This window comes from Hirsutella rhossiliensis, assembly GCF_020360975.1.
Source record: "Hirsutella rhossiliensis strain HR02 chromosome Unknown scaffold00008, whole genome shotgun sequence".
Classification (NCBI taxonomy): domain Eukaryota; kingdom Fungi; phylum Ascomycota; class Sordariomycetes; order Hypocreales; family Ophiocordycipitaceae; genus Hirsutella; species Hirsutella rhossiliensis.
Window position 1 is genome coordinate 2,407,957 of NW_025408674.1, and position 21,618 is coordinate 2,429,574.

The 21,618-nt window shown below is 60.8% G+C and overlaps 7 protein-coding genes across 7 annotated transcripts; 3 read left to right on the top strand and 4 right to left on the bottom strand.

Moving 5' to 3' along the window:
- Window positions 1–20: 20 nt before the first annotated feature.
- On the bottom strand, window positions 21–1,528 carry HRG_07618 (uncharacterized protein; the record flags this gene model as incomplete). Its single annotated transcript, XM_044866089.1, has 3 exons — window positions 21–662; window positions 779–1,295; window positions 1,359–1,528. The coding sequence occupies 3 exons, from the start codon at window positions 1,526–1,528 to the stop codon at window positions 21–23; spliced, it is 1,329 nt and encodes a 442-aa protein (XP_044719053.1).
- Window positions 1,529–2,632: 1,104 nt separating this feature from the next.
- HRG_07619 (fatty acid hydroxylase superfamily domain-containing protein) lies at window positions 2,633–3,385 on the bottom strand (the record flags this gene model as incomplete). Its single annotated transcript, XM_044866090.1, has 1 exon — window positions 2,633–3,385. One exon carries the CDS (start codon window positions 3,383–3,385, stop codon window positions 2,633–2,635), a length of 753 nt encoding a protein of 250 aa, XP_044719054.1.
- Window positions 3,386–4,493: 1,108 nt separating this feature from the next.
- Window positions 4,494–6,286, bottom strand: HRG_07620 (uncharacterized protein; the record flags this gene model as incomplete). The annotated part of the gene is made up of 5 exons (XM_044866091.1): window positions 4,494–4,540; window positions 4,650–4,710; window positions 4,756–5,285; window positions 5,343–5,424; window positions 5,486–6,286. 5 exons carry the CDS (start codon window positions 6,284–6,286, stop codon window positions 4,494–4,496), a joined length of 1,521 nt encoding a protein of 506 aa, XP_044719055.1.
- Window positions 6,287–9,146: 2,860 nt separating this feature from the next.
- HRG_07621 (uncharacterized protein) lies at window positions 9,147–10,157 on the top strand (the record flags this gene model as incomplete). The annotated part of the gene is made up of 1 exon (XM_044866092.1): window positions 9,147–10,157. The coding sequence occupies one exon, from the start codon at window positions 9,147–9,149 to the stop codon at window positions 10,155–10,157; it is 1,011 nt and encodes a 336-aa protein (XP_044719056.1).
- Window positions 10,158–11,130: 973 nt separating this feature from the next.
- HRG_07622 (leucine rich repeat domain-containing protein) lies at window positions 11,131–14,606 on the top strand (the record flags this gene model as incomplete). Its single annotated transcript, XM_044866093.1, has 7 exons — window positions 11,131–11,755; window positions 11,819–11,910; window positions 11,965–12,256; window positions 12,305–12,888; window positions 12,939–13,131; window positions 13,351–13,844; window positions 13,893–14,606. 7 exons carry the CDS (start codon window positions 11,131–11,133, stop codon window positions 14,604–14,606), a joined length of 2,994 nt encoding a protein of 997 aa, XP_044719057.1.
- A 746-nt stretch (window positions 14,607–15,352) lies between these two features.
- HRG_07623 (FAD-dependent oxidoreductase-like enzyme) lies at window positions 15,353–17,068 on the top strand (the record flags this gene model as incomplete). Its single annotated transcript, XM_044866094.1, has 1 exon — window positions 15,353–17,068. One exon carries the CDS (start codon window positions 15,353–15,355, stop codon window positions 17,066–17,068), a length of 1,716 nt encoding a protein of 571 aa, XP_044719058.1.
- Window positions 17,069–18,013: 945 nt separating this feature from the next.
- HRG_07624 (cysteine-rich secretory protein family domain-containing protein) lies at window positions 18,014–19,772 on the bottom strand (the record flags this gene model as incomplete). The annotated part of the gene is made up of 3 exons (XM_044866095.1): window positions 18,014–18,084; window positions 18,134–18,397; window positions 18,440–19,772. The coding sequence occupies 3 exons, from the start codon at window positions 19,770–19,772 to the stop codon at window positions 18,014–18,016; spliced, it is 1,668 nt and encodes a 555-aa protein (XP_044719059.1).
- Window positions 19,773–21,618: the final 1,846 nt, after the last annotated feature.

Here is a 21,618-nt window from a genome sequence, read left to right on the forward strand (position 1 = left end):
TCAACCGTCTGGCTACCACCTCACTTCTTCTCGTTATACGGCAACGGGGTCATTTGAGGAGGCGTCCCGTCTGCCTGATGGTACAGCCCCATGGCGTCCGAGTGCGCGGGGGGAGGCGACGACGGCGACGGGAAGTGGCCTGCCTGCGTCCCCATGTCATGCGGCTGCTGGGGGTGAGGAAAAGGAGCGGCTTGCCAGTGCGGCTGTGGAGAGGGATCGTGCTGAACAAAGTGCGGTGCAGGCGATGATTGTTGCTGGAGCGGACGCTCGTGGGGATGGGCGTGATGGTATTGGGGCCCCTGCGGCTGCTCCCAGCTTGGGTGCAGAGGCTGTTGGCTCTGCGGGCTGTATCCGTAGCCCCATGGCGTCTGCAACGGCATGCCGTGGCCGCCGGGACGGACCATCATGAAGGGTTGCTCGGTTGACCAGAGCCCGTGCTGTTTCTTGGTCGCTAGGACAAGCAGGAGAACTAGGAGGACGAACAAGGGCCAGCAGCTGAGCACAATGTCGATGATGGCAAAGTGCGGGCCAGGCCGCGAGGAGTCTGCGTCGGACATGATGGAGTTCGCATCGCCGAACGGGACGTACTTGGCGTAATAAGCAATGTCGTACGACACTTTCAGGAGCAGCAGCGTACAACAAACAAGGAGATATCTGGTAGCCTAGGTTGGAGACGATCATTAGTTTCTAGCTTCGAACACCCTCTCTCCTCTCTTCTCCCGTCTCGTACGACTGTCTGCGTGTGTGGTCGCGCAGGCGACGATGGCAATCCACTCACCGTCTTCACTTTTAGCTCTGATCTGGTCTGTACCGCGACGAGGACCGATCTGGCCAGCAGGACAAGCGTGGCAACGAGCTGGACGACGAGCATGATGAGAGTAACGACCCTTGTGGCGCGCAAGGCCTGCCTGGCGGTCCTGGGCACATGGACGCCGTCTTTGAGGAGATCGCGATTGCTGTATGTCATGATAAAGTGTCTCTCGCTCAGGGCAAAGCCAACAATGTTGAGGATGCTGAGAAGCAGGGCAGTGACGTAGAAGCCGGCGCGCATCAATCTTTCCAGCGTCGACTCGGCACCGCCGTGGACGATCCTGATGCCGGCGGCCAGGCCAATGAGAGCAAGCAAGACAAAGATGAAGGCGAACTCGTACAAAAGAGATCCGACGATGCCTGTCTGGAGGTGGGCGCGGAAGAGGTCGGAGACGGCGCTGGTGGCCCTGGCCCTGAAGGCGGCGTCGTACAATTCGGTGTAGACGACGGCCAGCAGGTGGCTGAAAAAGGAGAGGAGGACGGCGCTGAGCGACGCAAAGGGGGCTATGAGACGTGACGCGACAAGCGGACGGGGCGGATGCGCTCACAGGATGAAGAAGCCAAAGGCGAGCTTGTAGAGGGCGAGCCAGGACCTTGCGGCGTCTTTGCGGCGCCGGGCCATGCACAGGGTGCACAGGAAGCCGATGGCGGCGGCGGCGGCCGTCAGGAGCAGCAGGGCTCCCGCGGCAATGTCGTAGGCCATGTATCCGCTAATCATGATGACGGCGAAGATATCGTGGCCACTGGGGGGTCATCTGAGGTGAGGAGGGGAAGAGTTTGAAGGGACCGCGGGACGAGAAACCCTTTGGCATATCTGTACTTTGCAAGACGTGTCGGGCAGGGTGTCATGGCTGTCCGTGGCTGCAGCACGGCGCTTGGGGTGCCACGGCCGGAAGCCGACGACAGGAGAGGGCATCAGTTCCGGTTGGCTGGAAGCCGGTGGTGGGCTGCCTCTTTGGCATGTTCTTTTCCCCCCTACGGAGTACAGATGTTCTGTCTGGGTACGGATACCTCCAGCACTCTGCTGTGACCACAGCGTGTACGGTATGCTTTCCAGGGCCTGCCCAAAACCCCTCGGTCCAATCGACGGGGACACGAGGCCATGGGCGCCCACACAGCCTCAAATCCAAGCCCTGCCGGGCGCTAAAAAGCGGCAGCGAGCGCATGGAGGGGGGGGGGTTGCGATTGGGCTGACTTTACCCCCGGGTTGGCAGACCTAGGCGCTGGAAATACCCGGGCTACGGGCTTACATTAGCCATGGGCGGATGGAGCGGCACGCAGGTTGCATACGGTTCCAAATCAAGAGAAACGAAGTAGGAATACTTGGACACGGTGGGTGGTTGCGTCGAAGAGAGAAAATAGACGTTGATAAAAAGCCGGGCTGGCGGTTGCTGCTCCACGCATGTTCAGCCGAAGGGGGAAAGCTGCCGTGGAATACGGATACAGCGTGCAAATACGATGGACGGCTTCGTCGGCCAACATGCAGTGATAGTGAAGCACGGCATGGGGGCCAAGAGAGAGAAGCCTTGCTGCGAAGCCCAAGGCCAGTGCGGGCGCGAACAGTCGTCGTCAGCTGCCGGGGCCAACAGCGGGCGGCGCAGCGGTTGGGCATGCGCGGGCTCCGTCTGCTGAGTATTGGTACTCGTTTACGTGAGACACGGAGTTGTATGCACAGTACCGTATTCCGTGTCTGGGAATAGCAGCTGTATTTTATTTATTTATTACTCGGTACAGTACACACAGAGAGAGACACGCAGAGACACGCAGAGACACGCAGAGACACGCAGAGACAGATGCATGTCATGCTTCCCGCCCGTCGTCGTCACTCGGCCTTGACGGCCCTGCCCTCATCCGTGCCGTGGAGCCAGTCCAAGACGCCGACGCCGCCAAAGTAAACGTCGAAGCGCTCGTGGTGGCGGTCGTGCTTCCTCGCGGCGCCGGCAAAGAAGTCGTAGCCGCTGTGCACCGTGGCCGTCTCGAGCAGCTGCCAGGCGACAAAGGCCCACATGACGACGACGTGGGAGCGCAGGGCGAGGGGCGGCAGCGCAATGGGCAGCGCGTTGGCGACGACGTGCTCGACCGGGTGGGCGTACTGCGACGCAAAGGCCACGGGCGCCGTGAAGCGGTGGTGCGTCTTGTGGATGCGCCGGTACAGCGGGCGCGCGTGGAGCAGCCGGTGCGAGTAGTAGAAGAGCACCTCGCGCGCCGCCACGCACAGCGCCAGGTGGCCGACGACCTCGCCCGCCGCCGGGAGCGCCGCCTCGACCCGGATCCGCGCCCCGCCGCCGCCGGCCGCCGCCGCGGACCGGGCCAGGGCGGCGTGCATGGCGGTGACGAGCACCTGGTTCCGCAGCGAGACGGCGACGGCGCGCCACACGTCGGCCGCCGTCGGCTGCTTGGGCGCCGGCTGGATCTTGTGGCGCGCCGAAAAGGCCGGGGCCAGCCGGTCGAGCGAGACGAAGACGAGGCAGGGGAGCCACCAGAAGACGGCCTGGACGACGAGGCTGCCGACGACGTCGATGGTGGCGGCGTCGTAGGTGGCCACGAGCAGCTTCCAGCGGTGAGCCACGTCCATGGTAATGCTCCGGCGTGGGCTATCCCGCGAGATGAAGAGAGAGGCGACGAGGGGGTGCGCGAGCTGGATTGACGAGGTTGGGTCATGATGATGACCGATGCGGCGTATGGATGCTCCATGATTTATGGATGGCACGAGATGCCGATGCCATGGCCAGCAAGACGTCGGCCAGCCTCGGCCCCCCTCGTGCAATGGGCGCCGTCGGGCTCTCAAGTTCAGCCGGCCCCTCGCGGGTGCAGGCATCGTTGGTCTCCCCACTTGTCATCCAATCTCTCCGCAAAGAATGGGGCCCCGGTGCATCAAACTGCGACTTGGCGTCTGTCCTCAGTTCCATGACATCTTGGAACTGCTCTCTCCGTCTTTGTCTTGACCAGACTTCTCCCGGGCCACGGCATCGTACAGCCATGTACTCCGCAGCCGTGCTTTGCTTTGCAACTTGCATAGTACGTCTGCAAGGTCAAGGTAGCCTGAGTGATCAACGCACCAGCGCCGCTTGCACAGCCAATAATCGGTTTTGCTTCTGCTTCCCTGGTACCGACGAGTGAATGACGTAGGCCATCCACCGAGCCCGCCCTCAAGGTGAAGATGCGTATTAAATGGCTCTTGTCACAGCCGGCTGACTACCCACCCAGGTCTGTAGGTAAGCTCATGAGGAGTCGAGGTAAGCTGGCAAAGTAACGTGAACGAGCTCGGCCTCATGTTAGGCTATAGCCAACAGAGGTCAGCTCCCACATGATCATCCAAGTCACGCACGCGCACCAACCGCAGGGTGTTTAAACGTGATTCATTGTGTGTACAGCTGCGCCCGTGGTCATCAAAGACATGGAAACGTGCACATGGTTGTAATCGTGACATCGTGAACCGTCGTAGTAGAATCACCCGCCCCCTGGTCCATTCCACGTCGCATTTGTCGGCCTCTCGCGCAGCCCCTGTGGTTATTCGTAGATGTCCTCGCTTTGCCCTCTGTCAACCGCAACCCAACAGGCCAATGAGAGAAACAAGTGTCAGTGTCTATGCTGGATCGGATGTCGGCACAAAAAGACGAAATAAAAAATGTTCTTTGCAGTTCCATGACCCGTCACTGTCGTCATCGTCGGAAAGAGACCAATCATGTCAGGGTGCTCAGCATGGCTCGCAGAAGCATGGGAGGAGGTCCTGTGCAAATGGCGCCAACCAGTCAGCCGCCGCTCCGTCAAGTCGCGTAGAGAGCACAGAGGAAGCGCGCACCTTCATCGATACTTTGGTACGCTAATGGACATCCTACCTTTCTTGTCCTTTTCGATGCGCGGCGGCTTGGGCGCCGCCACCTGCCGCTCCACCTTTTCCTGGTAGATGATGAGCTCGCCGTCGGGCATCCGCTCGGTGCGGACAACCTCGCGCTCCCCGATGTCGCCCTTGGGCCGGTGCGCCAGCTCCCGCTCGAGCGCGCGGATCTCGGCGCGGATCTCCCGGCCTGAGCGCGACCGCGACCGCGACTGGCGCACCACGGGCGCGACGACGAGATCGTCGTGGTGGTGGCGGTGGTGGTGGTGATGGCTGTGCGAGTCCCAGCTCGACGTCGACGTCGTCGTGGTGCGCGCCGGCGACACTTCGCGATACACCGTCCTCGACCGGTCCACGATCTCGACGGGCGGAGGGGCAGCCTCGAAGATGGTCGGTGCCGCGGGAGGCGGCGGGTGGGCTGCAACGGGCGGCGCCGGGTGGTACGGCGCCGGAGGGGGCGGATAGGGCGCTGCAGCCGGCGCATAGGGAGCTGCGGCGGGCGGCGGCGGAGGGGCAGCCGTCGCCGCGGCCGTCGGCAGAGCCAGCGCTGGCGGCGGCGGCACAAAGTGAAATTCTTCCCTGCGCTCTTCCAGTAGGTTGCCGGCCGAAGAGCGCGCGGCGGAAACCTCCTGGTCGGCTGCAAGCCATGCCCGTTAGCCTCTGCTGCCCCATCGGTCTGGCCGGCGTCCAATACCTTTGTTGTACTCCTCGCTCAGCTTCAGCAGCTCATCAATGTTTTCCTGGCCCAGCGCCTTCTGCACAATTATCGTGTTTCCCTACGCAAGTGAATGCTAAGTGAGCATGGCGTCTTGGGCCCCTGCAGGCACGCGTACGCACCTCTTCAACGTAGGGATAGCCAATGTCAATCAGAGCCCGCTTCGACACCAGCCTCGCGGGAATCTTGGTCTTGCCCTTCTTGGGGTACTCGCTGCTGCGCACTGTCGTGCCGCCTGCGCTGCTCGACGACCGGCTCGTTGCGGCCGAGGAGCGCGAGCTGCTGCGATGCGTGTGCGTCTTGGTGGTGCGCGACTCGCGGCTCCGGTCTCGTCGCTGACGCTCTCGAATCAGCTCGCGCTCGCGGATGCGCTCCGGATACGGCCGCATCTCGTCCTCGCCGTAGTGGTCCGGGTCGGCGATGTCGTCGTAGAAGCCGCGGTCGGGATATCGCCGGGGCGGAGGGAGGGCGCGCGACTTGGGGAGGGGGATGGGCGTGTAGGCCGGGGCGCGGTAGTCGTCGCGATAAATGTCCTCGCGGCGGGCCGGAGGCGGGTATTCCTCGCGCTCGTAGAACTGGCGGAGCGGGCGGCGGTCGTAGGTATCGAGCGACGACTGGCGGCGCAGGAAGCCTGGCCGCCGCGGCGACGAGTCGCGATAGTACTCGCGGTCGCGCTCCTTGTCGATGACGGTCCGGCGCTCATATTCCTGGGCCGGCGGCGCCCTCTCCCGCCGCGGCTCGGGGCGAGGCTCATCGTCGTAGTGGCGGCGGTCGCGCACAAGGTCGTCGTCATGGAACCGGGGGCGGTCGTAGCGCTCATCCGAGCGATCCCGGCCACGGCCGCCACGCATGGGATAGCGGTCGTCCTCGAGGCGGTCACGCTCGTACATGAGGCGGTCGCGATCCCAGCGCTCGCCAGCCATGGTGGTGGTAGGGGTGATGGTGGTGGTGGTGAAAAGAGGTGGTCGGGTGTGAGCGAGGTGAGTGGCAAAGCAACGGCGCGGCCAAGCTATGTATGCTTTTCAAGAGCAGTTTTTCTTTCACGCTCGTTCTTGCGGCCCTTTCTTTCCAAAGAGACAAAAAGGCGACAAAGACGACGACGTGGAAAAACAATGTCGGTGGAGGACTTTGTCCAGTCTTAGCTGGGCTGGCCGCCTTGACCGCTCGCTGGGCTGTGTAGCAGCCTAGTAGCCAGAGTGAGAGGAGGAGAGGCGGGCACCTGTCAGGTCAAGTCAGGTGGCACCGAGCAAGTGATGATATGAATTGAAATGGCTGCCAGACCGGGCGGGAAGAGGGAGACGCCGCTCTAAGTACCGCAACTTGCAAGGGGGGGTGGGTGTGATGACGTTTGACTCTTGGGTCGGGGCCCCCCGCCGTGGTGGATGCGAGCTTCCAGGTTTTGGTCTGCCGTGCGACTCAGCGCTATAATATGTGCGCGGGTATGGATGGGTTTAGGGCAGGCCCCCGTTATCCCAGCGTAGAGCCACTCCCTCGCTCTGGATGAAGCTGCGGGTGACCTCGGCAACTGACCAGGCCCGGCCAAACGTCTTGTTGGCCGGATGTGCGAATGCCGAGCAGCGGAGAGGGAAAAGAAGCATTCGTACTTGGTGCAGTACGCCGTAACTTACAGACTTGACATGTAAAACATAAAGCGGCCGTTGGAGGACCGAGGCGACACGGGTCGTGCCGGCTGCGAGTCTCTACATATGCACGTACGTGTGTAAAAGGGTCGACAGACATTCATATGTCTCGGCGCCCAAGCCCAACCCAAATTTGATGCCTATCCGTATACTCACACATTGATGAATTCCTTGGCCCTCCCGCATCTGGAAGCCTGACGAACATGTAGCCGGCCAGGACCAGGGTGCCAATCCCCTTCCCCCCCTCTGATGGCTGAATAGCGCGGTCGGTGATGCCTGGTAGCGCACATCGATTGTTTCGCGGACAAAGTGGACAGTACGTGCGTCACATGTGACTGGATAGCGGCGTACATATGGAGGCGCATCCTCATGTGGCCAACGCCCATCGCACCCATCGCTTGTCGGTGCTGCGCCGCATCTTTTGAAAGCCCCCGGCTGGCTGGCGGTTATAGGGCGCGGCGAGAAACAAAAAGCGGGCAACGTGAGCCGACCCTTTCTTCTCCCGCCCCCACGCCCCTGTCCGCTCTCCCTTGGCTGAGTCGTCAACGACCCATCTCCCGGCCTCGCCGCTTCGGCTTCGGGCAAAGGGTTCATCGCTCTGTAGCCAAGCCATCGAGACCGGTCGCCGAAGCAAGCCTTGCCCCCGCCACTCTCCCGTCCCTGCAACCCTTGGCAGCCAAGGTTGGGCATCGAGCTTTGCCCCTCCTTACGGATATTATTATCTTGCCATTTCTCCTTCCCTTGGTCGGGCATGGCCGACCTTTGTCGCCAGGGGAAAGCCACCCGGCCATCTACAGCGGGAAGGGTGCCGGGTGATGGGACGAGGGCACCTCATCTTTCATCTCGACGGCGCCAGCGAAGCGGCTTCTCTCTTGTCCCGTCCTCGGCCGGCCCTTGAGTGCGTGCAGCTCGAGTCTGCAAGCCGGCCCGCGGATTCGAGATGATTCGGCCAATCCCACATGTCCGCGAGTCTATCAAGCCGAGCAACGCTGCAAAGAGACACCCAGCGCAGCCGTGTCGGGTATCCAAGCGGGTCCTGATTGGGACCTGAGAAGCCTGATATCTCCTTCCTGTGCACCCCCCTTGAAGCCCCGTCGTAAATCTACTCCGGCGCCCTTCCGCGACGGCCCAACTTGTTGGCCTGCCTGGACATGCCTCGGCTCCAGTGGCAAAGGCGCCACGCAGAATACGCTCACTGGGTGGTTTAATATGACGCTCGATACCCTCGCAGGTATTCCCCGGTATTCACAGTCGGATCAGTCTCTCCCTGCTTCCTCGCTCAAGACTCATTTGACACATCCACTCGACGCGTCTAAGACGTTCTGAGGCCAAGTATATCAACGTCACCCTCGCTTCTCCTTTGCTCCCTCACACTACAGCAGTGTTCAGACCTCGCCAGGCGACGTGCCCTCTCGTGCTTCAGAGCGTTAAAGAAGAAGGGAAAGATGGCCTTTGGGATCCACGGAAAATATTAACTGCACTTACCAGGCCGTATCATCCAAATGCACAAGCAGGGTCAAATGCCAGTCCAGCAATGGCCATCAAAATGGCGGGTTTATTTTAGTAAATGGAAAGCGCTCTCAAGCTCGCAACGCCCCTGACTTTTGGATACATATTTCGACGTGCCCTCATCGCAGAATGGCAATATTGGCTCCATGGCGTTCCTTTTTGCTCTTGACGCCAGCTGGCCGCCTGTTCCAGCGCTGTGCCTTGACGCGCCCCTCTGCTGGCCATTGAACGGCCGCTAAGTCAGCCAGCCCATAGCGGGTTTAGTGACTGGCTGACACCCGACACACCGGGCGACTCCACGCGCCCGCCAGTCAACGAACGCGCCTCCAACTAAACGTCAAACCTCACATTTCAGACTTGTCCCTTTTTCAACCTCACCTCTTTGCCTGCCGGGAGCTCCTGTTGATCTTTACATCTAGGTCAATGGCTTCGGGTTTTTGACACTGCAGCATGCCAGATGCTGCCGTGTTGCTGAGCGGGAGGAAGACGGGCGGACCTTTGGCATCAGCAAGAGCCAACCTTTGCAGCGAGCCAAATGATCCGATAATCTAACAGTGAGTGCCAGCCGCCGGAGTCGTCTTCCTCACCAGCTCCACGTCATTGAGACTATCTCAACTTTCGGGCTGCAATCGCCATGGCGCGGGAAGAAGTCATCTCCCCCGAGGCACCCAAGCCACGAGGATACGGCTTTCTAAAAAAAGGCAACCCCTTCATGACAGCCCTCTGCCGCCGCAAAACAAGCGCAGCAGGGAAAAAGCTCTACGTGGTTTCGAGCCGGGGCGTGTCTTCAGGTCTGCTGGCACCAGAAGGGATTTTGGCCGAGGTCATCGCCGAGGAACTCGAGACGAGAGGCAAGAGGAGCGCGGCTGTCGAGAAGCGCGACGGGGCCGTCAGAGACGATTTTGAACAGGCGATTTTGCGGCTGTATCCCAAGATACCGCTCGAGGAAGTAGCCAAGATTTCTTCGCGCACTCTTGAAAAGAGGAGCAGGCGAGTTGGGAGAACTGGCAGGCTGGACCTCGTAACCAAGGTCCGCCTGGCTGTCGCAGCGCATGTGCGGCATTGTCACACGGACTACGACAAGATCGTCAGAGGGTGCAACATCAAGTGGACAGCAAGACAGTCTATACACGATGAGGCATCGCGAGTCCTAGCCTCGTGGGGAGGCCCTCCGCCTCCGCCTCCATCGGCGCGTTCCAAGGAGAAACGCGGCATTCGACAGGCCTCTGTGGATGCAAGTGAGCCGGCTGCTGCGCAAAGGAAACGCCATCAATCCCCAACAGCGCGACCCAAAGCGGGACGCCGCCTACGACAAGCCTCGGTGGACTTGGACGAGTTGGCTGCTTCTCGAAGGGAACGCAAGCGACTGGCCAGAAGGGTTCGAAAAGCAAGAAAAAGAGAGGTTCAAAGGGCTCAGATGGCCCAAGCCGGCGGGACCTTGTCCGGCCCATTGACGCGTGGCCGTGCGGCTGCGCTTCAGAGAGACAGGCCCGGCAGCGTCCCACACGAAGTCATCGAGATTATCGACTCCAGCGAGAATTCGGGCGAAGAGACTGCGGAACCGGATGCGCAGGAGGCATCTGGGGACGCACGTCACGACTCTGACTTGGAGGTGATTGTCATCGAAGACAGCGACGAGGACTAGACGGCCACGATGCATGCGCACATGGAAACGACTGGCGATGGCAATCTTTGTTTTGCTTTATTGGCTTCGGCAGCGGATTGCTTTCCGGCGTCTGGAGGTGGCAGGAGATTGGCGTCGAGACGGCGTCATCGTGGAATAACAATGGGGCTCTCGTTGTTTACCAGATGACCAACTGGGAATAGAGGCACTAGCACCAAAAATAAGCCGGCGCACGGGTTGCGAGCTTGCGGGCGACGAGCCGACCCTTGGATCCACCGCACTTGGAACGGCGGCTCGTGGAGGCTTCTTGCTCCTGCGCGCATGACGCCCGCTGTTTGCCAATATACAGCACGGGCCTTGGTCCCGAGCGTGCGCGAAGCTGCGGCGCGGGAGTAGGTACTGTAGAGGCGGTGGCGAGTTGTAGCCAGCGTCTTTCACAGCTGCCGGCACGGAGTACCCTCAAGTATTTGAGCTCCAGGGGCCCACAGTCCCCCGCCCCTGACAAGGGTTCAGCACACCAGGCCATTGAGCTCATTAACAAGATGAAAAAAGGAAAAGTTAGAAAGAAAGGAGAGGGAAAAGGAATATGAGCGTCTGCAGATAAGTTGTGCATCTGGGCATGCATGCATAGGTGCTCTATGTCCATCTACCTAGCTAGCCATGCGGGCGTGGAATCAACCCTCATTATCCGTTCCCATTCCCATTCCCATCCCATTCCTCCAGTTCTGGCCACAGAAGCAGTGCTCCCTTCCTTGGCATTGCATTGAGCCCCGAACCAAGTACCGACCTGCCGTCTGGTGCTTACCTACCTACAAAACAACAGCTCTACTGTATCCGTACTGCTGCCCCTGACCCGACTCGTCACTTTGCTCTCCGACCGCGAAGCTCTGCGAAGCCTCGGCTGCTGAAGCCGTCACGACCCGTAAGCCAATTGCAGAAGCCTGCGACAAGAAACTCGGGCAGCTTATAAGCCCGGCTCCAGGCAGTGCCCCAGATGGACGGCTCTCAGGAACGCCCCAGCGCCATCCCGCGCCTCTCACGGCTGCCGGTCCCGCGATCTGCCTCTGCCATCCCCAAGCCTGCCTCGACCATCCCGGGACCATCTGCGGTCCGTCGAGCACCCTCTGGCGAGAATATTGGTCGCGGCCCAGGCCTCAGCTGGGACCTGCAGCCGCCAAAGCTCCGTCATGCCTCGTCGCGCGGCCAGCTACGCCCCGGCTCCAACAAGGCCACGCCATCGCCATCGAGCACCGCGCAACCGACGTCGGCCAACAGGCAGCCCCGGGCACAGAAGCCCAAGGCGCCTCGTGCTGTGCCTCAATCCCAGCGACGCGCCCATACAATGGTAGACCACGCCGCCGCTCGACGCGCCAGCTCGTTTGTCGATGCGCAATTCGACGCGCCACACCGAGGCTCACAAGAGCTGGGCAGCCACGATGTCCTGGGCAATCTACCAGCAGCGGCCTCGGCCTATGCCACGCCCACGCCCGTCAAGTCGCGGCTGTCCCTTTCCGAGCGCACCATCGGGACCCTTGCGCAGATCCCGTCGTCGCCCGCAATGACCAAACGACCGTCCTCGTTCTTCGAACAAGCTCGACCGGCTTCCGGAGCCGAGAGCGGTAACTCGAGACCCAGCTCCAGCTACAACTCTGACGGCTCCGCCAGGAGTTCCTCGAGGCAAGATAGCAGGCCTGGGTCCAGCGCTGACAATGACGAACCTGCAGCCTTGAATCTGCGCGCCCCCTCCGCTCACGTCAAGCCCTCCGCCTCGGCCGTGAGCCGGTCTCCCTCGAGACCAACTGATTTCGCGCTCGCAAAGACTCCGCAGTCGTGCGCTGCCTCTCGTCGGGCCTCAATGGCACCTTCGTCCAAGCTTCCGGGCTCGTCTCTGATGGCCCGCCCTCATGCCAAAAGTCCCACCGCGGGTATGAAGTCCTATGAGCGATCCCCAGTCAAGTCGGAGGCAAAAACGGTTGCGGAGAAGTCAGGGGCCCCGAGAGCTCCAGTCAAGGGGCTGTTCCGGAAGCCTTCTCTGTCCGTCGTGGGCTCCTCTGCCGAGAAATCGAGCTCCTCGGGTCGTCTTTCGTCGGATCCTGACCAGGAGCCTGCCGCATCTTGGGGTGGGGTCATCCCGCCGATGGCTTCCGCCAGCACCGGGCCTGGGCCAGCGGAACCAGCCCATTCCCTGTCGAGCCGCAAATCTTCGGCGGCACTGCGACAACAGATTGCCAAAGCCAAGGCTGCCAAGCGAGCTGTAATCCGGCAAGCGTCGAATGATTCTGCGACCCTCTCGAATCCCGCTGCTCCGACTGTTCCATCAGACCACGGCTTTGATTTTGATGGAGGAATCGAGGACCCGTTTAACTTGCGACGAGGAGAGAATGCGAGCTCAAAGGTGCTCAAGCAGCGCGTGGCAACGGCAAGGACCTCGGGCCGGCTCAACATCGCTGCTCTCGGCCTCAAGGAGATCCCAACCGAGGTTATGAAGATGTACGACCTGGAGAGTATCGGAGCTCACGACGGCAGCTGGGCTGAGAGTGTGGACCTGACCAGACTCGTGGCGGCCGACAACGAGCTCGAAACCTTGGACGACGCTGCCTTCCCGGACGCGAGCCCCGATGCTGTTGACGGTGACGAGGACAGTCAGAGCAACGTGTTCGGGGGTCTAGAAACGCTCGATTTGCACGGCAACGTCCTCGTGGGCGTGCCTCTTGGATTCCGCCGCTTGGCCCACTTGACATCCCTCAACTTGGTGAGTCTCGTGGCCTGGACGAGAGACTCAGGCCGAGCTAACAGCCTCAGTCGTCGAATCGACTCGGGAATGATTGCGTCGACGTGATTTCCCACATGACGGCTCTCAAGGATCTCAAGCTCTCCAAGAACCGCCTCTCGGGCCCGTTGAACTCGGCACTCTCCAACTTGGAATTGTTGGAAATGCTGGATGTGCATGGCAATAGCATCACGGCTCTGCCACAGGGCGTTGAGAACTTGTCACGTCTACGCATTCTGAACTTGAGCGAAAACAGACTCGACACGCTCCCGTTCGATGGCCTTGCAAAGCTGCCCTTGATCGAACTTTTTTTGAGGAAAAACAGGCTGTCTGGGACTCTGATCCGAGAGCCAATCCATTCGCTTCCCCTGCTCCAGACACTCGATGCATCCTCCAACCAGCTGACACGTCTGACTCCTCTCGAGACTGCCTTCAGCCTCCCAGCCGTGCACACAGTGTCGCTGTCTATGAACCGGCTCCAGGAGCTGCCCGACATGTCAACGTGGACAAGCCTGGTCACGTTGACCGTCGATGAAAACAGCATTTCGAGCATCCCCAACAGTTTCACCAGCCTCGAGAAGCTGCGCCATGCCGACCTTTCCAGCAACGACATTCGCGCCGTGCCCCCGGAGATTGCCAGGATGGCGGGCTTGTCGATGCTGCGGCTGACGGGCAATCCCCTGCGCGACAAAAAATTCGCCTCGGCCACGACAGATGAGCTCAAGGAGATTCTGGCCGGAAGGCTAGAGCCGCCGCCGCCCTACCAGGAGCCCGGCGACATGCACACAATGACTGATCTCATGGGCTGCCTGGTCGAGATGGACAGCAAGATCAAAATGGGGAGAGCCACCATGGTGGTTGAAAACATCGATGGGGACAGCCGGTCCGATGCAGACGATAACTTTGCCACGCCACCGACTTCGGCGCCGCACTCGCCAGTTCGCTCCCCCTTATCGACGGCAGGCGACGAACCATCACGCTCGGAGACGCCGACGACCCAAGTCTGGCCGGTCAAGCCGGGGGGGCTGCTCGACAGGTCGAGGACTGCCTCATCAGCATTGAGTGATGCCATGTGCTCAGAGGTGGCGGCTCGGCATCAGGTGCGACAGGTACAGCTCCACCACAACCTTTTTACATGCATGCCGAGCTCGCTGGGCATCTTCAGTGCACTGGCCTCTCTCTCTATATCCCACAATCAACTGACCGGCGACTGCTTCCTGGCGGAGGAACTGACCTTGCCGGCGTTACGGGAGATTAACCTAGCGTCCAACCTCATTACTAACCTTGAACCTCTGATCAGGCTCCTCCACGCCCCAGCGTTGGACAAGATGGACGTGTCTATGAACCGGATCAGATCGATCCCGCGGGGGCTGAAGCAGGCTTTCCCGCAGCTTACGGTGCTGCTGGCGTCGAACAATCAGTTGACGGAGCTGGAGCCGGAGTCGATCAAGGGACTGAAGACTGTAGATGTGTCGAGCAACGACATTGCACAGTTGAACCCTCGCATTGGCCTGCTGGGCGGACAGGGGGGGTTGCAGAGATTGGAGGTTACGGGAAACCGGTTCAAGGTGCCGAGGTGGAACATACTGGAGCGCGGAACCGAGGCGACTCTACGGTGGCTCAGAGGAAGAGTGCCCGCAGACGAGATGGCGGCATGGCGGGAGGGGAATGACGATGAGAGCGGGGATGAGGTCGACTGAAGAAGGCGACTCCGTGAGAGACTGGTTGTTGAAGAGCGCAGCATGACAGGATGCCGTTGGTACAGTATGCGTACGAGACAGCCGTAGTGTATACATCAACAAGTCGACAAGCAGCCGATTGCTCTCGTGTGCAGCCTCGTGGCTCGCGTTAGCGAGACTCTCATCTAGGAGAGTCCAACTACCGACCCACGTCGGTCATTATCCTGACGGCAAGTATTACAGGTTTGCAAAAATGCACCAAGGTCCGTCAATGTAAATGGAGGAGAGAAATGTCGAAGCGCTGAATCATGGCTTCAGGTCTGCAATGCCGGAAGCGGCAGCATGGGTACCCCTGAGTGGCCTATTAGGTAAGGTGCTTCATCAGGCTTAGCCAGCCCCCCGAGTTTCCCTTGCCGAGCAACGGAAGGCATCGATGCGCGCGATGCCGCCGCCTCAAAGCTGCCTTTTTGTTATTCTCATCTTCATCTTGTACTTGTGCAATTCCTCCACTCTGCCTCATACTTCCTTCACCCTCTCCTCATCAAGCGGTTTCCACCCCGACTCGCTGCGCATCCCAGCGACAGCCTGTACCTCCAATAAGCTCTCTTATCGCACGCCTGCTTGCTGGCTACATGCACGGGCACGCAAGGTAGGGCCGCAGTTGGGCCTTTTCTCGTCGACCGCATTCCTTCACTCTACAACCAACAACGTCCGACGCCGAAACCTCCTCTCCTCCCGCCAGCGTCGAGTGACCCTTCCTCCACGCCATGGCCTCGGACGCAGAGTCCGCCGAGGCTCAGCAACCCCACCCGTCCCCGAGCCCCGTCGATGAGCCCACGACGCCTGACGACTCGGCGCCTCCTCCGCCTCTCTCCTTATCCCAAGTCACCCTCCCGTCCACCGAGATTCCCGCTTCGCCCATCGATGCCAGCCAGTCTTTCCAGACCGAGCCTCTCGACGACAGACCGCCCCCGGCTGCCGCGACCATCATACCCTCGTCGCTCACCCCACCCCCGTCGACTCAGGTCGCTGCTCATGATGCCTCCCGACGCTCCCTCTTCTCGCCCCCCGCCACCGTCCTCGCCCTCACCCGCCATCGCGGCGCCGACTCGGACCCCGGCTTCGTCCCCCCCACGCCCCAGCAGGTCCTCGACGCGCCCCCAGACGAGCTGCGAGCCATGCTGCAGACGTGTATCGCCGAGCACCAGAAGCTCAAGATGGAGGCGGCCCACCACAAGCTGCAGTATAATCTGCTGAGCATGCAGGCCGACGAAGACTCGAAGCGCGCCGTCGTTGAGCACGACATGGTCCGCAGGGAGGTCGACGCTCTCCGCCTTGCCGAGCACACCCGACAGGCCCGCCGCGAGCTCAGCACCTCGTCCGACTCGACCCAGGCCAAGTATCTCCAGATGAAGACGTGGTACCAAGAGGCCGTGCAGGAGACGGATGCCCTCCGTCGCCGCCTCAAGGCCGCGAAGAGGGTCATCCACCAGAAGGAGGAGGAGACCATCAGCCTGTCCGAGGAGAGGGACCTGCTCCTCACCCGCATCCGCGAGAACCGCGAACATTTTCACATGCTCTGCAGCCCTGGCGGCATCTTCCACGGTGCCCTGACTCCCAAGCCGCAGACCGCCTCGACCCCCCAGCAGCAGCGCCTTGTGCCCCAGCACCCGCCCAAGGCGCCTCGCCGGGACGAGCGCCATGTCCCGGAGCATGGCTTGTCCGCCTTGATCCAAGCCATGAGCGCCCAGGACAACAATAGTGCCCCTTCCACCCCCAGGCCGTCGCATCGAGTCGTCCAACGCAAAGTCGGCAAGCACAGCCGCAACGCTCAGTCCATGTCCTCACTGCCCACCACGCCGTTGAACCGCACCCACGACCCGAGCCTGCTGCCCTCGGTCGACCTGATGGCCCCCCATACGGAACCACACCACCGACTCGCGCATCCACATGTTGCGCCGACGACGCCCAAGCGCGACCGCCGGCGCAAGAGCCGCGAGAGCACCATCTCGGCAGAAGACAACGAGGAGCTGGCCAGACAGGCCATGGAATCGGCGGCGGCGGCGCAGTCGATTGCTTCCGAAGCCCTGCGGAGCTCGCAGCAGGCGAGACCTCGAGCCCGGGATCGCGATAGCTACGAGGATGATGGCGGCGACGAGGATGGCGGCGATGTCTTGGACAGCCAGGCCAGTCAGGCGGCCGCGGAGCTGCTTCGTCGGAATCCAGGCCAGCGCTACGACACAACGCGCTCGGCAGCCCCGCGAGATCGCACGCCCCGGCCCGCAGAGAAGTCGGCTAGGATGCAGGCCCGGCTGCTGTCCGACTCGGGCGAATACTCTCTGGACAAGCGCAAGTACGGCGGAGGGGGGTCCGGAAGGGACACCGGGAAACACGAGCAGGGTAGCCCTCCGAAGAAGATGCGGGTGGGCGGGCCGCTGACGGAGGATCAGCGGGTGGGTCTGGGCATCCAGTACGGCCAGTAAAGGAGTTCCGACCGTCGCGTCCATGATCAATCGACCCAGGTACGAGGCATCGATCAAGGCGGGGGAAGACGGGATCGGCAAGAGATGGGCGAGGAAGCGAGGACAATGAAGGCAGCGCTGCTTGGCATGGATGGTAACGAAGCTAATGTAATGTAATGTAATGTATGTATGCATGAGCGGGCCTGCTTGTTCAAAGGGAAAGTCGGCATCGATGTGCGATGATGGCGTGACGGGGATGGCTATTCTTCTGGTTCAAATACTGCAGCGCGTGGCCGGCATTGCTGGGGACGGAGGGAGACGAGGTGTCTATGCATATAGCGGAACAGAGGGCCAGCGGCTCAGCGCGAGGCGGTGCTTTGCAGAGGCAGTTGGAGGTATCTCTATCAAGGGAGAAATCAGAGCTCGCCCGGGCTCTGGCGAGTTGGGGAAATGTACGAATATTACATTCACTTGGCACAGGGAGCGCTGTAAGCTGGGGCGAGCACAACAGATGAACGCAGTCGTTTGACATAGAGAGCGACCCCTTATTCCCTTGCTTCATTCCAAGGCCTGATACATTATCCCGTGGAGAGTTGCTCAAGCAGATCAATGAGCGGAAGTAGAAGCTTTCGATCGATAGGCCACGCACAACAAGGGGGAAGGGGTCGAGCAAGTGAGCCAGAAGTTTCGGATCCATACACGAAAGCATTTTTGAGCCATGGATGGACCCGGCAGCTGCGGCAGTGTCTCCGTGGAGAAGACGGAGTCTTTGGGGCGGTTTCTGGCGACACGGTCACAAAGTTGGTTCTGCATCGTCACGTCTCGTGAGGAGGCAGAGCGAGGAGAACCGGGCGTAGAAGATAGTTACCGATACAAGTCTTACGTGAAGAATGAATGCCATGGGCGCACACTGCTCGCCGCGTGTCCAGGTCCTTTCCAAGTTAAGCCCATCAAGTGTCGACGGGTTTAGCGAGCAGCCAAGGGCGTGTTCTTGGGCTTGACGTTTTCCTGGAAAGAAGCCTTCATATTGCCTGCTCCTAGTGTTAGCATCATGTCCGCCCGTCGACGTCGAGTCCCTGGACTTACCTGGCGGCGAGTACCTGCACGTAACGTAAGCTGACCCGTCGATGGAGGGCTCTGTGTTCCTCGCGCAGCCCATCTCGGTGCTTGAGGCCCAGACCAGCTGCGTTAAGTGTCCCCATGCAGCCCCCACCGACTTGGCCTGTTCAAAATCCGCGTCGGTGGGCTCTCCGTAATTGACGGCGGTGCGATAGAGAGGCTCTTCGTTGTACCAGCTCTCGACGGAGTTGGCCAGGGCGTCACCCGACCAGCCCACAGTGACCTTGCCGTCTGTATCAGTGTATTGTTGGTAGCCGGACCAAAGGTTCTCGCCGTGATCTCCGCTGTGGACCAAAGCTCCCTTCCTCGCGCAGGAGTTGGCAATTTCCAAAGCACGGCGCGCCAGGTGCTCATTCCACCGCAACGGTTGAGAGCCGTGCTGTGCTCGCAGCTCGTTGGTCATGGCCAGGGCGGCTTCGGCCTCCTTGGGGACGACGGCGCCTGGAGAGTCGGTCTTCTCAGGCCACTCATTGTACTCTGGGTCCGAGAGGGGCCCGGGGCCTGGGGAGAACATTTCGTTCCCCGGGACCGAAGGGGTCTGGGGCGACTCCGGGGCCGAAAGGGTTGGAGGCGTCTCCGTCGCCGAAGGGGTCTGGGGCTCCTCATCGTACTCCGGGTCCGCATGGGGCCCGGGGTCTGCGGAGAGCACTATGCCCCCCAGGGCCGAAGGCTCCTCATCGTGTTCTGGGTCCGAAGGGGGCCCGGAGTCTAGGGAGAGGGTCGGGGGCGTCTCCGGGGCCGAAGGGGGCTCGGGGCCTTGGGAGGGCTCGGGGCCTTGGGAGGGCTCGGGGCCTTGGGAGGGCAATTCGTCATTGCCGCTACCGTTTGGCTCTACCGGCTCGCCGGAAGGCTCGTCAGTGGTGTTGTCCGGCAGGGGGGAAACGGGATCGCTCCCTGCTTCGCCGTTGCCTCCGCCAGACCCTTTCTCAACCTCCATGTCCTGGGGCTCCGGCTCGGGACGCTGAGGTCGAGCGCTCTGTGGCTGGGGGTTCTGTGGCCGAGGATTCTTGGAGCCACCTTGGCCGGTTGCTTTCTCCCATTTGCCGCCGGTCCTGGCGTCCTCATCCTTGCCCCAGAATGTCCCGTTCCAGTTGCCCATCGCGGAGTCCGGCCGGCCTTTCGTTGCCCTCGTGGATCTGCCACCGTGACCTTTCGGAGAGGCCCACTGCTCGCCGGTCCCGGCGACCTCGTCCTCGATCCATGAGGTCAACCCCCCGTTGCCCTTCGCGGAGTCGAGCGAGCTTTTCGTTGCCCACGCGGATCTATCATCGTGACCTTTCGGAGAGGCCCATTTCTTGCCGGTCCTGTCGTCCTCGTCCTCGTCCCAGGTGGTCCAATCCCCGTTGCCCTTTGCGGACTTCGGCCAGCCTTTCATTGCCCACGCCGATCCGTCAGCCTGACTTTTCGGAGAGGCCCATTTCTTGCCGGTCCTGGCGTCCGAGGCCTCGTCCCACTGGGTCCACAGCCTGTTGCCCTTCGCGGAGCCCGGCGAGTCTTTCGTTGCCCACGCAGAACCGTCGTCGTTACAGTTCGTAGAGGCCCGCTTGTCCAGAGGGAAGGCCGCGGTAATTGGTAGAGCCAAGGCAAGTAGAGTAGCTGAACGCATCTTTGCGTGGTGAAAAGAAAGTGGCTGAGTCAAGAACGAGTGGTGTTTAGATGGGAGAAAGAAAGGAGAGTGTGGACGCGAAGAGGAGCCGGGAAGCAAGGAATGGAATGTAGCACTCTGGCCGTAGTTAGTGTAGCAAGATGCCCTCAGGAAAGTGAAGCAAGCTGCCTTATAACCCCTTAAGGTATTGCTGCTGTCCACATGGCGCCCAGCGTGTAGATGAGGGCATGAAGTCTTGGGCAATCTTCGGCTCCTCATGGGATGGCTTCAAACATTCGCCCTCTACCCCTTGAAGATTTGGCTATACAATGCAGCCTCTGAATGTGCTCCGCTTTCATCTCGAGTTGCCAGGCACTGGGAGTTACCTGGCAGCAGCAGCAGGCCCAGGAGGCGTGGGAGCCCGGATGGGCAGACGGGACGAGCACGTGTGAATTCTGGGCTCCTCCTCAAGCGAGAGAGCGTCGTGCTTCCCTGGAGGAACAAAATGTCGCAGTGGGCTGCGTCCGTATCATGGGTCCGAGTGGCTGGTAGGTTGCGGGCTCCGTGGAGCGGGACTTGGTGCCTGTTCTCCGGCGGGAGAGTTGAGATGGCAGACCTTGTGGCTACAGGATGCCCAGTGGTAGAGTAGAGCTGCCGCCCTCCTGTTCGACCGGGCTCCACGCTGCATGGACGAACGTCATCTTGATTCGTAGGGAGGGCGTTGGCTCGGCCAGGATCCGACTGGCAACTTTGGATTAAGGACGCAACGAAACCCCGATAGATAAGGCACGTGGTGGATGGCATCTTTGGGCGATTCACTGACGCGTGGGCACTTTCTCTGCTGAACTGTCAAGCTGGCTGACACGTGGTTAACGAAACGACTTGCAAGCAACTTGATCCGTGAGTCGGCGCTCGAGCAACTATGCGGCATCCTCGAGGGGACAGATGGGCTACGTGCTGGAGACGAGAGGTTTCCGAGCACGGCCGAGGTTTCAATTGATTATTCCACCTCGAAATTAGATGAGGCAATCTTTTCCAATGCCCAAGGATGCCTGGCTTGACACGCCGAAGCTGACAAGCGGCGGCCGTTGGGAGATTAGATGAATAGAGGCGGGTGGGTGAAGGCATCAGAGGCGAGGTCGAAATTACAACCAGTTCGTCTCGAGAAAAAAAAAGATTAAGAGAAGACTCTTTGGCGTTTGTTTGGAACCGTTGATGCGAGAATCCCATCTCCACTTGCGCTCGTGTTTGTTTCGAGAATCAATCACGATTCATGCAGGCGCCCCCAGTTGCGCGTGAACTTGTCTGCGGATGATGGTCGAGTCTCTTGCACCCAGGTCCCAGGTGCCGTTCTCGGTCTGACAAGTGGCTGCTTGGTGCCGGTTATGTGCATCGCCAGCGTGGTCTTATCGCAGGACTGGAGCCACTCGGCGGCGCCCCGAGGGGGACGTCAAATGATGGGAGCCGGGTGGTTCCTGGGTGGGCAGGGGGGGGTCCTATACAGCTCGAGGCATGGCATCATGGTCTTCGGCCTCTGCCCGGCCCCTCCGGTGGAGAGAACAAGGATCGGCTCGGTCAGGGGGTTCTTGGACGATTCGGGCCCATCTCTGTCTCACCTTGGCAAGACGAAAGGACAAAGGGGCGAGGAACCACTCGCTCCTGTTGCTCCAGCTGCTGATGTGAAGTCTTGCCGTGAATGTCCTCGTGTACCAAGGAAAGGGAAAAAGAGCCGTCTGTACCGCCGTGTCGGCCCGGTAAATGACTAGTAGACCGATGGCTTAAACCTGTTCCCGCAACCGTGGCCACAAAACCCCGGATTTCCAGGACCATCGTCGTCAGCACGGTAGGACACCGGCTCCAGCCCATT